Source organism: Alligator mississippiensis, chromosome 15, assembly GCF_030867095.1.
Source record: "Alligator mississippiensis isolate rAllMis1 chromosome 15, rAllMis1, whole genome shotgun sequence".
NCBI classification, from domain to species: Eukaryota; Metazoa; Chordata; order Crocodylia; family Alligatoridae; genus Alligator; species Alligator mississippiensis.
In genome coordinates, this window is record NC_081838.1 from 18,654,967 (window position 1) to 18,669,031 (window position 14,065).

The 14,065-nt window shown below is 53.8% G+C and overlaps 1 protein-coding gene across 1 annotated transcript; it reads left to right on the forward strand.

The window, feature by feature from the left end:
• LOC106737841 (immunoglobulin kappa light chain) lies at positions 1 to 3,388 on the forward strand. The gene is made up of 4 exons (XM_059719087.1): positions 1 to 61; positions 1,443 to 1,769; positions 2,304 to 2,615; positions 3,243 to 3,388. The coding sequence occupies exons 1-4, from the start codon at positions 1 to 3 to the stop codon at positions 3,386 to 3,388; spliced, it is 846 nt and encodes a 281-aa protein (XP_059575070.1).
• Positions 3,389 to 14,065: the final 10,677 nt, after the last annotated feature.

Here is a 14,065-nt window from a genome sequence, read left to right on the forward strand (position 1 = left end):
ATGCCACGCCAGGTCCTGCTGCCATGGTTCGAGCACTCCACTCCTGGTGCTGCTCCTAAAGGTAAGTTATGAGCCCTGAGAAGGGGGGCTGTGGCCCTCCAGGGTGCCTGGGACCCTGGCTGGGGGGCTGTGGCCCTGTGGGGGATAGGGGCTGTGGCCCTCCAGGGAGAGCTGTGGGGGGGCATACCATGTGCTGGGGGGGTGCACCCTGTGGGGGCTAGGGGACCCACCCCTACGGAGCAGCTCCCCCACAAGGTCCCCCATACCCACAGTCCCCCCAGCAATCACCCCATACCTACCCACACACCAACCCACATCCCTCCACATGCACACCCGCCTTCCCCCACACCCCTTCCCACCCCCTTCCTGCAAACACCACATCCCCCCATCACACACCCATCACGTATGAAGAAAACCAAAAGCACACATCAACACATATAGGTATTTAGAATTAATTTTATCATGATCATAGAGATACTAGTAGGCTTCCACATCGCTTTAACATTGTAAAAATACCAATAAAGCATTGCCCAACTGATTGCTTGCTCTCTCTCTCTCTTTCTCAAATGAGGCCCATTGATATTTTGGGGTAAGTCACACCCATGTGCTGTAAGTGTGCCAAGTCACTAGTTTGGGGGAGGTAAACTGGTATGAGCATCTCATGCCAGGGGACTTGCAGGTGCCTTCAAGTGACAAAGCACCTTTAAAATCTGGCTCTAGCTGCTTCTCCAACCAGACATAAGTCCCAAGCCACAGAGGTGCTTCACAGGATATTTCTCTTGTTGCCTGTATTTTTCAACAGGTCAGAGCTTTTACTCAGATAACATCAGATGCCATCAATGCTTCTCCCCAAAGAGGCTGCAAACACTCATCTCCAAGCGGGGGATGTACCCGTAAGAAATCGGGGCTTGAATGGCTGGAACACAGAGCAGCAGGATCAACCTCACAAGCACCGAAGTGATTTAGGGGCATGGGCACCCTTCAAAGAAAATGGATCCTGGGTTGGTAGGACACTTGGGATCTTCTGAGTAGGCCAGCAAGGGGAGATGTTTTGCGGCACTTTAGCTGCTGGTGTAGCGAGTGTTAATGCTTATAGCAAATTGAACCACAGGTCAGATGCAGGGAAATGCGATGCAGATCTGTGCACACCAAGACGATGAGGCTAAAACCCCGCTCCCCAGAAACCACGTCCCCGTGGGAGGTGCTCCTCCCCGGAAATGACCAGCCCTGAGCCCTTGCACTGCAGCTCTGCACTTAGACGGCAGCCCTGGGCCGGAGGGGCTGGATACTCGTGGCCATCATGTTCCTCGTCAAGTCCCTGTTTCTCTCATGCTTAGGTAAGCCCCCCACACGGCTCTCAGCACCGTGCTCCTGGGATTAGGGACACGAAGTACCTCAGCAGGACACAGATCGCAGTGCTGGGCTCTGTTGTGTTTCCACAGCGTTGGGAGTCCAGTTACATCTGCACCAGCCTCAGTGGTTCCTGGTTGTGGAAGTCGGTGGGACAGCAGAGATCCACTGCTCCTCCAGCAAGGACATGGAAGGGGGAACAAAATTGCAGTGGTATCTGAGAAGGGTGGGTGAGGCTCCCATATTAATTAAAAAGTGCAAGGAGCAAAATGAGAGCAGATTTGCTTGCAAGTATCAGAAACCCAACGCAACACTCGAAATCAAGAATATCCAAAGGAAGGACTCTGGCATTTATTACTGTGCATTTGTAGCCAGCAGCAACTTGACGTTTGGGAAGGGAACCACAGTGACTGTTGGAGGTAATGAACCATTGCTTCTTTAACTAGAATATCTGAGTGTCTCATTGCTCACATTCAGTTAGAAACCAACAAGAAACTGTAAGAACGTAGAAGAGTAAATAGCTTAAATGAAGCTGTGTTTTTAGCCAGGTAAAATGGGTTCAGTGTTAGCTGCTGGAGGCAGAGAGAGAACGGGTTATGAAGTATTTTTCCACAGGGCAAACCTGGCAAGTGGTGCAGGGAAGTGCTGGGTCTCTGTGGGGCTGGTCTGTGCAGCCAGGATAGAAATGTTTCTCCCTCCGAGCCATGATGGTGGGTGAGGGGATTGTGATCTCCTGAAGCTGCTAGTGCTGCCCTGAGGAGGCTGCCCGGCTCTCTCCTGGCTAGGACGGCTGTGTGTTGGGCTGGTTCCTCTCTTCCAGCTCGGCAGCAGATGGCACGTTTCCTTATTCCCCAGTAGACTTTTATCTCGGTTAAACTCTTGGTGACAGACTCACAGCTGTGGCTGGGCTGCAGCTCGGGTCTGTCTGAGCTCTCACCTTCCTTTCTGCCCAGACAGCTTCACCGACAACAGCTCCGTGCTGCTCCTGGGCCCTGGTGCAGGGGAGAACGGAGCCACAGATCCTGCACATCTGGCCTGTGTGATCCGGGGTGTCTCCAACCTGGTCCAGGTGTCCTGGCACGTTCCTGGAGAGGAGCCAGCCCAGGGGCTGCTGCACTCACTGGAAGCCAGTAATGGGTCCTTAACACTCATCCATCACATCAGCATCCCCTGGGCCAGCTGGGCCAGTGGGGCAACCATCACCTGCGAGGTCACATTCAACTCATCTGGCAGCAGCGTTACCAGACATGCCGTCTATTCTGCATGTGAGTGGTTGTTTGAGGCAAAGACTTAACCTACATTTGAAGCCCCACGATCACTGATGCCTCTAGCATGCATGACAGTGGCTGGATGATTGTATCATGCTTGCATGCAGACAGATGTGCAGGGAATTGGGGGAAGGTGGCATAAAACAGTGCCCAGATCATGAGACAAGGCAGTAGCCTTCTTGGAGACCTCTGCAACTAGTTAAATGACAATATCCATGGGAGAGGGGACTTATAGGAGGGTGCTGGATACTCTGAAGGATGGAGGGGCTGTGGGGTAAGGGGAACACTCCAGCAAGCAGCTCATTAAGGACAGACGGGGCAGTGGGGATTGGATATAAGAAATCCCTAGATCTCAGTTTGCAGCTTCCATCTACAGGTCTCCCAGGGCTTTACAAGGGCTGTTAGTACCAGCACTGTTTTTTGGGTGTGAAAACTGGGGCACAGGGAGGGTATTGACATGCAGCAGGTGAGTGGCAGCACCAGGGACAGAGCCCAGCTCTCTATGGTCCTCCAGCCTCTGGGCCCACTGCTACACAGGGAGCAGGGCAAGAGCAGTGATGCAAGGTTTTTGTCTCTCCCTTGTAGCTCCCTCTGCACCCTGCGTCATGCTCCCTGTCGTGGCAGTGGGCAGTGCTGTGCTGCTGTTCACGGTGTCCCTGAGTCTCATCTGGATCCACTGCCCATCCCGATGGGGTAAGAAACAGCGCGTGGCCCCCAGACGCTCCCTGGGCATCACCAGTGGGCTCACCTTTGCGGAACGACAAGGCTGAAGCCATCACAGGCCCCAAGGCTTGTCCTGTGCCTGGAGTTTGGCTCTGAGCTCTACCCCTGGGAAGTGATGTAGACAGGCCCCCGCCACAGACAGCCTGAGCCTGGGGTGTGTAGCTCATGCAGGGCATGAGGCTTTGCACCAGGGACTCACCTGTGTGCTCAGCCCTGCGTTCATGGGGACACAGCAGTGGAAGAGGAGCTATGACCACCATCTCCATTTCAGGATCCCGGCCCAGAAAAAGAGCACCTCGCATCTCCCAGCAGAATCAGGTATGGCCCATTACAAACCCTTGCTGTCCACCTCGGTGGGTCTGTCTGTGGGTCCATCCTCGCAGCACATCAGTCATGTGCACTGAATGATTGACTGAGAGGGAGGAATTGCAGTTTAAGAGCAAGCGTTATCCTAGCCTGGTTGCTTGCACATTGCGGGACCCTGGTCTAGTCTTTTAACAGCTCCATCACTGTGTGCTTCAAAACAGAGCCATGACGGCAGGTGAGGGGAAATTTGCAGGCTCCCTGCCCTGGGCTGTGTCTACAAATAGATTTGAAGCCCAAATAGATTTCATAGATGTCAGTTGGTTGCAGAGCTAACAAAACCTCCTTCCCCTGGGTGCTGGGAAAGGTCAAATGGCAGCTTCAGACCCTCTTTGTGTCTTGCATTGACCCTCAGCAATGGCTGGCACTGAAATAATGCAGGGTACTGGATTTTTTCACATATAACATGCCCTTAAATGTAATAGGCACTTTGTGTTTGAAAGGCATCTTGAAGAAATGTTATCCCAAGTGTTATAGCTACAGAGAACAGGGTACCAGCCTCCTCTTCCTGTTTCACTAGCACCTGAGCAGCAGACGAAGCATGGTCTCTGTGGGTGGACCTCTTTTCTTAATTCCTTAGTTTCATAGTTTCATAGTTGGTAGGGTCGGAAGGGACCTGAGCAGATCATCGAGTCTGACCTCCTGCCATAGGCAGGAAATAAAGTGGGGATCATACGACCCCAGCTAGGTGATTATCTAGCCTTCTTTAGAAGAACCCCAGGGTAGGAGCGAGCACCACTTCCTTTGGTCCAATCTCTTGATCCGATCTCTTGATCAGATCTAAAGAGGTGTGAGATAGGAGCAGAGACCAGATGCCCTAGCACACAGCAACACTGCCATAAGAGAGCCTGAGTCCCTAGTGCAGTGACCATGGAAAGGGAGAGATGGTTGTTAACTCCTGTGCAGTGAAGAGCAAGGGGCTGTGAACTCCCTCAGCTGCCTGAAGAGGAATAGCAGAGGTGCTGGGCAGCAGGGAGCAAGGCCAGGGGCTACTATCTTGGGGAAATTAATAGACTTCCCCACTTAATACCTGCACCCCAGTTCTAAGCTGGTCGGGTGTGGGAGGTCTTTGTTGCATGCTAGAAAAGACAGTGTTTGCAGAGCACTTCAAGACATGGATGTAGAGACTGGGAGGGCTGCACTAGACCAGGGAAAATGCCCTGGTGCCTCAGCTTATCCAGGGGTAAGTGAAAGCCAGACTGGTTTATCTTAGTCCTGGTTCACTGAGGGTTAAGGACATCCAGGCAGCTTCCACTGACCACTGCATGAGAGGAGGCACATGGAGGGGGTTACCATGGAACGGCTGATGTGTAGGAAAGCCCCCACCTCCTTTTCACCCACAGGAAATGTTCATGTGTCCTGACTCCAAGAGCCTGCCCTGCATGGTGCTCTGGATCTGGCCCCCACCTCATGGCAGTCCATGCAGGGGGAGTCCATTTATTTCACTCAGCCTTGATAGGGAAAGCAGAAGCATAAAGGAATGGGGCTCAGGGAATCCCAGCCCCCCCTGTACAGGTGCCTGGTTTCTTTTCCAATGCTATGAAATGTTGCTGGCAGGATGGACTCGTATACGCGGACCTGGCATTTGAGCAACAGACTCGCCGCAAGCCCAGAAAGCAGCAGCATGAGAGAGGAAAGTAACGCCAGGAACAGCCTCATCCACGGGCTCCTTCATGCAGGGACGGTGGCCAGTTTTCTGCTGATCAGCGTGAGCCACAGCAGCCACCAAGGAGGCTCCATGGGAGGACATGCTCTCTCCTTGTGGGGGGCGTTCAGACTGGACACTTCCAAAGACCCCAAAGATGAGCATGTCGGGGGGGGGCATCGTTTTCCATCATTGTAGCAAAGACTTCCCAGTAGAACGAGGTGGAACATTTCCTGCCCCTCTCTGCCCCCTGTCTTGGGACATTTCAACACACACCTAAATTTTACTTTTTCTTTCCCTGAAATTTCTGGCTGCAGATGTCCCTGGGTGGGACATCAGGTGGACTCTTGAGCTGTTCAGCAATCAGAGAACAAGAGACAATCCCCAGGGAGCTGGGGCCTGTGTCCAGCCCACAATCGGACGGGAACCTGTGCTGGAGTATCTGTGCTGCGCTCCCACATGAGCTGGGAGGATGCTGCACTGTGGGTTTAGCACGTGCCAGCTACCAGGCTCTGAATCCCAAGGCCTTTTCCCTACCATTGTTACCCATGCTAACAGAATTCAGCTAGTTTTTGCTATAGTCACCCTGCCCTGGGCTGTGTCTATAAGCCTTGTCTTTGGAGACTTCAGACCAACAAATAAAACTCCTAAAAATTCTTTTTCCAAACATGCCAGTTTTTCCTTGTGGGTGGAGAAGCATTGGTGGAAGATTTTATAGATTTCATAGATTTCTAGTGTCACAAGGGACCTTGAGGTCATTGAGTCCGATCCCCTGCTCTAGGCAGGAGAGAGCGCTGGGGTTAAATTACCCCAGCTAGGTGCCTGTCTAATATCTTCTTGAACACCTCCAAGGTAGGGGAGAGCACCACCTCCCTTGGAAGCCCATTCCTTATTTTGCCAAGAGAAATCTAGATGCAATATTTAGAACAAATTCCTCTTTCCATTTCAGAGGATACAGTATGTCATAAGGTCAAGGAGCCCAGAATAATGATCCAGAGGTGGGTTTTTATGGCAGTGGCTTCAGCTTTGAGCTCCCTAGTTGTGGTCTGACTGGCTGGGTGCCCTGTGCTGTGCTCTGAGCTACTAGAATGACCCGCCTGAGGATTTAACCAGTTTTCCAGGCAGGGTTTGTAGCCCTGGATGACTTCCATACTCCACAACAGCATCCAGCTCAAGCTCAGGTGTGCTTTGCATCTGAGCAGCCTGGTAAGCCATGGTCTCATCCCTACCTCTGTCAGCAACAGGCAACCGTGTAATGAAGCATCTCTGGACCTGATGCTCACAGCCCTTGCAAAGGGCAGAATTTGTGCTGTGACCACATGCAGGTGTCAAGGCCTGGGAGGCTGCACTGAGCTGTTAAAAGTTCGTAGAGGCTGGGCTTGACGTCTGCTCTTCTCAGAGAGGGAGTCGCATGGGGAAACCACAGAGATGTGGGTAACTGAGCAGCTCTGCTGCTTGCTCTGTGGCTCTGAGAGCATCAAAATACCCAGCAAGCTGACAATAAAAGGACTGGAGCTTAGAGCCCTTCCAGTAGGCAAGCCTTGAGCTCAGTGATGGTCACTGGATGCCAGGCTGCCTTGGCAGTGAGGCCTCACCGTGCTCAGAATAAAGGTCCTTGTATGGGGGGGAAGGAGATTCGTGCCCCACAGCTGTAGCTCTGCCTTTGTGGGCATTGAGGCATCTGCACACCCCTGTGTAAGGACCCCAGTCCTGCAGCTGTGCTGGTTTTGAAGCTAGTGCTCAACATGGAGGAGCCAAGCAGGGGGAGAAGTCTGGCAGTGCTGGCTGTGGGGGTTTCTGCCATCCGCATTCATCACAGACTCTTGGAGATGCTGGGTGGGAAGGGAGCTCCCAAAGTCACATCTAGTCCAGCCCCAGCCTGAGGCAGGATCAGCCTTGTCCAAGCCATCCCAGACACATCTCTAATAAACTCCCTGGGGGACTCCTCCACAACACTGATGACCAGAGCAGGAAGCCGGTTTGCAAGGCAGCTTGTTCCTCATGTCCCAGCTCCCTCCAGCAGGTCAGCAGCTGCCTTTGCTCTTGGCCTCCATGATTTCCACCCCCTGAGGCTATCTGGTCCTGCTCAGGGCCCATCAGGCCTGTGCCCAGCATCACCCCCTGCTTGCCCTTAGTATTCTGTCTGTCCCGTCCCCCCTGCCTGCCCCTCCAGCCTGGTTTCCAGCCAGGCGTCTTGCTGCAAATGCTCATGTGTGGGTAGAGTTTGTGAGTGGGTCCTGCTGACTGCCTCACCTTTGCCAGGATAAGGTGAGTAGGGAGCAGTGAGGTTAGGACTGTCGCCTGCTCAGGTCGGGGGGGAGGCTCAGACTGGCCCAGAGACTTCACCCTGAGGAGGAGATTGACCTCTGGTTTCCCCAGCATTTGCCTGGAGTGGGGGTAGCTGACCTGTGGCACATGTGCTAGAAATGGCATGGACAGCCCCTGTGTGTGGCACGCGGCAGGTCAGGGAGGGAGTTGGGAACAGAGTAGCAAACAGAGCAGGGAGCAGAAGGCAGAGAGGCAGATCATGCCAGGAGCAGAAGGCGGAGCAGTCGATTGGACAGGAAGTAGAAAACAGAGGAGAAGATAGGGCAGGGACTAGAAAGCAGAGTAACATATCAGGCAGGGGAAGGACCGGAGTGGCACTCAAGGAGGGCACAAAGCTAATCCATGTGCCCCTGGTGCCCTAGACATTGGAGCAGATCCTCTGCCGGTGCACACTGCCTTAATCAAAAGCTACCCATTCATGACCAGGCAGGATCTGGCCGCCTGAGTTCCCCCCAGTGAGTTCCCTCCAGTATGGATTTGGCCCATTGCCTTTGCTGCAGCAGGTGAGGGGGCAGCCTGGCGCTGTGACTTGGGTCAGAGCAGCTCGGATCCAGCCCTATTCCTTCTGGTCCCAAAGCAGCAGCAGAAAAGCTACAAGAAACCACAAGGTCGTTGTGAGCCTTGGGCTCATTAAACCACAACCTTGCAGGCATGTTGCTGCGCTCTAAGACACAGTTGCCTCCTGATATGGGTTTGGACGTGCTGTAAACACCATCCAATTAGTCATCCTCACACCCAACACATTACAGAGAAATAGAGTAGCATCTCTTGGGGGGTTTATTGAACTAAACTGGGTTTTCTATGATCTGCAGCTTCAGAGCGCTTGGAACTGAAATCCACTCTGAGGGGAGGGGAGGCACGGGAGCTATGCGCCAAGGTGGACTATCCCAGTGAAAGACAGATGATCCAGTCAAGGGCCAACCTGTTTGGCAGGCATGGCCCAAATTATCCCAAACCCTCCCTGAATGCTACTGTGATCCCCTTCCCTTGCCCAATCCACTGCTCTGCTTTCAGCTCCCTGCCCCTTGCTCCCTGTCTGATCTGCTGCTCTGGTATGTCCATCACCTGGAAAAGGTGAGTCACTCAGGGGCCCAGAGAAAGAGAACTGAGAGCGACTGTCTGTGCGTAGGGTGGAAAAAGAGGTGTAGACCCTTCCACACATCATTTCCTGTTTGGCCTGGACTTCAAAGGCTTCCCAAAATAGGCTGTTGGAAATGGCGCGAGCATTTCTAAGGCCGCAGGCCAAGGCAGTGCAGAGAAGTGGACCGGAGGTGTCAAAGGAAGTGGTGCAGAGAAAGCCAGTCCCGTGCTGAAGTCACCTAAGCAACACAGTCTGTTTGCAAAACACAGTCTCAGGGTCCTGCAAAGACAAGCTTTCTGCAACAAGGACTGAGCTCAGGGTGGTATCGGATCACGTCCACCTGCAGGCAGCTGAGTCAGCAAAAATGGGGTCCAGCCAGCTCGGCAGCTGTCCTTTGGGTAATGACATTGGATGGGAGGTTATAGACAGATATTTAGGGATATACATGGATGGGTGGATGGGTGGATGGATGGATAGATGGACAGGGATTGTTGATCGGGGCAGATGCAATGTTGCACAGATCTCCCAACAGGACATGTGCAACCAGCATGTTATGAGGACACAGATACCCAGCCCTGCCTGGAGAGGAGCTGCTGGGAGGGAGCTGAAGGTGAAGGGAGAGGCAGAAAGTAGCAGAAGCTGAATTCAACATGAAGCACTGAGCAAAGGGCCTGTGGTGAACAGGACTGGTGGGGATGGGCTGCAGCTTGCTGTGCCCAGGTGCCAGGCTGTGCAGGGCACAGGTGTGACCCTCTCACCCTGATGCATCCTCCGCTCTGATTTGAGGCTGCAATGACAAGTGCATCTGTGCCATCAGTGCCCTGGCTGCATTGGGAGCCCTGATGCTGTTGATGTTGCCTGTGAGCTGGCTCTGCCTTCACCAACCAGCCTATCCAGGGGTAGCACCCAGGGGAGATTTACACCTTATAGACTAACTACATCAGGGGACAGCTTCTGTAAGCAGCAGGCTGACTTCAATCAGGTCTTGCAGAGGGACTGCAGGACACAGAGCTTCTGAATAGATAGCAGTGATCAGGCTACAAAGGAAAAGTTGCCCTGGGGAGGGGGTGTCATGGGGGAAGAGAAAAGCTTATATGAAATCAAATGGTGCGGTGAATAGGAATCGAAGAATAAAGATGGAGTTTCTGCTGTCTCTTCTTCATCTCCGTCATTTCTTCCCTCTGTCATTCATCATTGTCTGTGACTGCTCATGGGGATTTAGCATTTCACCCTGGTCAGATGCAGCTGGAAGGATTCAAAGATGGCTAAGAGGTAAAAATGCTCTGTGGGAACAGCGAATGTCTGCAGAGCTCCATATCTGCAGACATCCAGCAGATGTCTGCAGTGGTGATCCATGTTTCCTGGAAATCAAAGGGAATGAATGGGATTCCTGTTTCAAGCTGGAGCTAATTCTGCCCCAAATGGGGAGCTGGGTAGGTCAGTGGGGGCCACCCCTGGACTGTGCTGCCTCCCAGCTCTGCTATGCTGTGCTTTGGTGCTGGACAGAGGCTTTGGCCTGGGCAGCCATGATGCAGCAGGGCATAAACCAGGCCCTGTGAGCCTGGATGCTGCTCTGAACAGTTGGAAAGTCTGATCCAAGCATCAACACAAGTCTGCGCCGTGCTGGAGCCAACCGCAGCCAGAGCCCAGCAAGGTTGTTGTTTACTGAGCCTGGGGCTAACAATGTCCTTGTGGTTTCTTGAGCAGCCGCCCCCGTGCAGAGAGTTTCCACCTCCCCTACACCCACGGGGTTTTGTTTCTTGTGGCTTTTCTGCTGATGCTTTGGGTCAAGAGTGTCTGGATCTGAACTGTCCTCACCAGTCACAGGGGCCAGGCTCCCCCTCCCTCTGCTGCAGCAAAGGGAATGGGCCAAATCCATACTGGAGGGAACTCAGTGGGTCAAATCCTGACCTACTAATGGATAGCTCTTGATTAAGGTTCCTTTCCTTGGTCTGGGAGTTCAATCACTTGCACCTACTTCTGGACCCCTTTGCCCTGCATCAGGGCCAGAGATGCTTGATTTCGAGACTGCCCATTGCTGACAGAGGCAGGGATGAGACCATAGATGTCCAGGCTGCTGAAGCACAAAGCAGACCTGAGCTTGAGAGGGTGCTGTTCTGGTGTATGGAGGTCATCCAGGGTTACAAACCCTGCCTGGGAAGCTGGTTAAGTCCTTGGGAGGGTCATTCTAGTAGCTCAGAGCACAGCACGGGTCACCCAGCCACTCAGACCACAACTAGAGGCTGAAGTCAGTGCCATAAAGACCCACCTCTGGATTATTCTGGGCCCTTCTGGCATTATGACATACTGCATCACCTGAAATGGAGACCAGCGTTTATTCTAAATATTGCATCTAGATTTCTCTTACCAGAAATCTTCCACCAACACTTCTTGACCCACAAGGAAAAACTGGCAACTTTGGGTAACAAACCTTGGGGTATTTTATTTTTAGTAAGAATGCTGCAAAGACAAGACTTGTGCACACAGCCAAGGGCAGGGGGGACTCTGGCACAGACTAGATGGATCTCGTTAGCACGGGTACTGATGTCAGGGAAAAGGCCGTCGGATGAGTGCTCAGAGCCTGGTAGCTGGCATGTGCTAAACCCACAGCGCAGCATCCTCCCAGCTCATGTGGGAGCGCAGCACAGATACTCCAGCACAGGTTCTCGTCCGATCGTGGGCTGGACACAGGCCCAGCTCCCTGGGGATTGTCTCTTGTTCCCTGATTGCTGAACAGCTCAAGAGTCCACCTGAGGTCCCTCCACAGGGGATGTTTGAAGCCAGGAATCTCGGGAGCGGGAAGGTTTGTGTTAAAATGTCCCACTGGGCATTGTTCCACCTGGTTCTACTGGGAAGTCTTTGCTACTACAATGGAAAATGATGTCCTCCCCAGTCATGCTCATCTTTGGTGTCTTTTGACCTGTCCAGTCTGACCGCCCACAAGGAGAGAGTGTGTCCCCGTGGAGCCTTCCTGATGACTGGCGTGGCTCACACCGATCAGCAGAGAACTGGCCGCGATCCCCTCATGAAGGAACCCGTGGACATGGCTGTTCATGGTGACACGTTCTTCCCTCGTGCTGCCTGCTGCTTTCTGGGCTGGCGGGGAGTTGCTGGCTCCAATGCCAGGTCTGCATATACAAGTCCATCCTGCCAGTGACATTTCATAGCATTGGAAAAGGACCCAGACACCAGTGTAGAGGGGATGGGATTCCCTGAGCCGCAGTGAAAGTCCCCACCAGTCCCTTATGCTCCTGCTTTCCCTATCAAGGCTGAGTGAAATCACTGAGCTGCCGACACATAGACTGCAATGAGGTGCAGCCCCGATCCAGAGCACCATGCAGTGCTGGCCCTTGCAGTCAGGACACATGAGCATTTCCTATGGGTGAAGAGGAGGTGGGGGCTGTCCTACATGTCAGCTATTCTGTGGTAACACCCACGTGTGTCTGCTCTCATGCAGAGGTAAGTGGAAGTTGCTGAGGTATCCTTAACCCTCAGTGAACCAGGGCTAAGATAAACCACTCTGGTTTCCACATATCCCAAAATAAGCACAGGCAAAAGGGAACTTCCATTGCTCCAGTGCCGCCCTGGCAGCCTCTCCCCACATTAAGCAGGTCACACACGCGTGCCCTGAAGTGCTCGGCAAACACTATTTTCTAGCACACAGCACACACCTAATACCTGCACACCAAATCAGCCCCGGCCCCGGGTGCCGGTATTAAGTGGGGACGTCTATTCATTTCTAGGCCTGTGCGAGTCGGCAGCGATCCGATCCGGCTTCGGATCCGGCCGCTTCGGCTGGCCACGATCCGATCCGATCCGGAGCTCCGGCCGGGTTTCCGCCTCGATCCGGCAGAAGCGAAGCCGCCTCGGAGATCCAGCCATAGGGTATAATGGGAAATCAATGAAATAGGTGTCACTTTGTTGTTTCTTGTCCAATTTGGATTAAACTTGCAAGGATGGTAGCTCCCACTGAGAGCATGAAACCTGCCAAGTTTCAAGAAGATCGGTGCAAGGGTTTGGGGGGAACTGACCCCAAATTCTTAAAAGCCAAACTCGTGTCACGGCTGTGTGTTACAACACAAGACGGTCAAAACTGCAGGGCTGGTAGCTCGTACTGAGGCCACAAAGGCTGTCAAGTTTGAAGGAGATCGGTGCAGGGGTTTGGGGGGAAGTGCCCCTCAAGCTGCGGACAAGCACAACTGGTGCCACGGGTGACACTGCGTGTGTTCAGGCGCGGCAGGGTGACAGCTGCAGGGGTGGTGGCCCCTGCTGTGACGCCGGCCAGCTGTGGAGGAGATCGGTGCGGGGGGTCCTGGGGCCCTGCACCCCTGGCTGCTGACAGGCAAAACTCGTGCCAAGACCGTGTCTGTCCCGGGGCAGTTGATTGTCTGTATTGAGTCCTTCCTCTCCTTAGCCTGGGTTTGTAGGTGCTAATTGCTGCTCGTTAAGTCGTTATGTAGTAGCTAGGTCCTGTGTATTGAGCTGGGCCCTGAGTCCCTGGTCCCGGGTGAATCATGGTTGATTGATCGGTAACTGGGAACACAGCAGCTGAGCAGCCAGGCCTGAGCAGTGTCCCCCGTCCCGCCCCAGGACAGACACGGGCAGTCCCACAGCACTCATGGCACCAGTTGTGCTTGTCTGCAGCTTGAGGGGCACTTCCCCCCAAACCCCTGCGCCAATCTCCTTGAAACTTGGCAGGCTTTGTGGCCTTAGCAAGAGCTACCAGCCCTGCAGTTGTGACCCGACCCCCCCCCCCCCCCCCCCGGTGTTGTAACACATAGACGGGACAGGAGTTTTGCTTTCAAGAATTTGGGGTGTTGTTCCCCCCAAACCCTTGCACCGATCTTCTTGAAACTTAGCAGGCTTTATCCTCTCTACAGAGTCTACCATCCCTGAGAATTTAATCCAAATCGGACAAAAAACAACAAAGTTGTAGCTATTTTATTGTTTCCCCATTATAGCCTGCGGGCGGATGGCGGAGGCGGCGCGGAAGCGGAAGGCGGCAGCGCCGAGCCCCGACGTGCCGCTCCCGCCCCGGAGCGTCCGAAGCTTCCCCGGGTCCGAAGCTCTGCCCGAAGCCCCGCACAGCCCTAGTCCTTTGCCCGAGAGACGCCCCCGCCCCGCTCCCTGCCGCCCAGCACCTCTGCTAGCCCTCTTCAGGCGGCTGAGGGAGGTCAGGGCCCCTTGCTCTTCACTGCACAGGTGGTAACAACCATCTCTCCCTTTCCGTGGTCGCTGCACTGGGGACCCAGGCTCTCTGAGGGCAGTGTTGCTGTGTGCTAGGGCATCTGGTCCCTGCTCCTATTT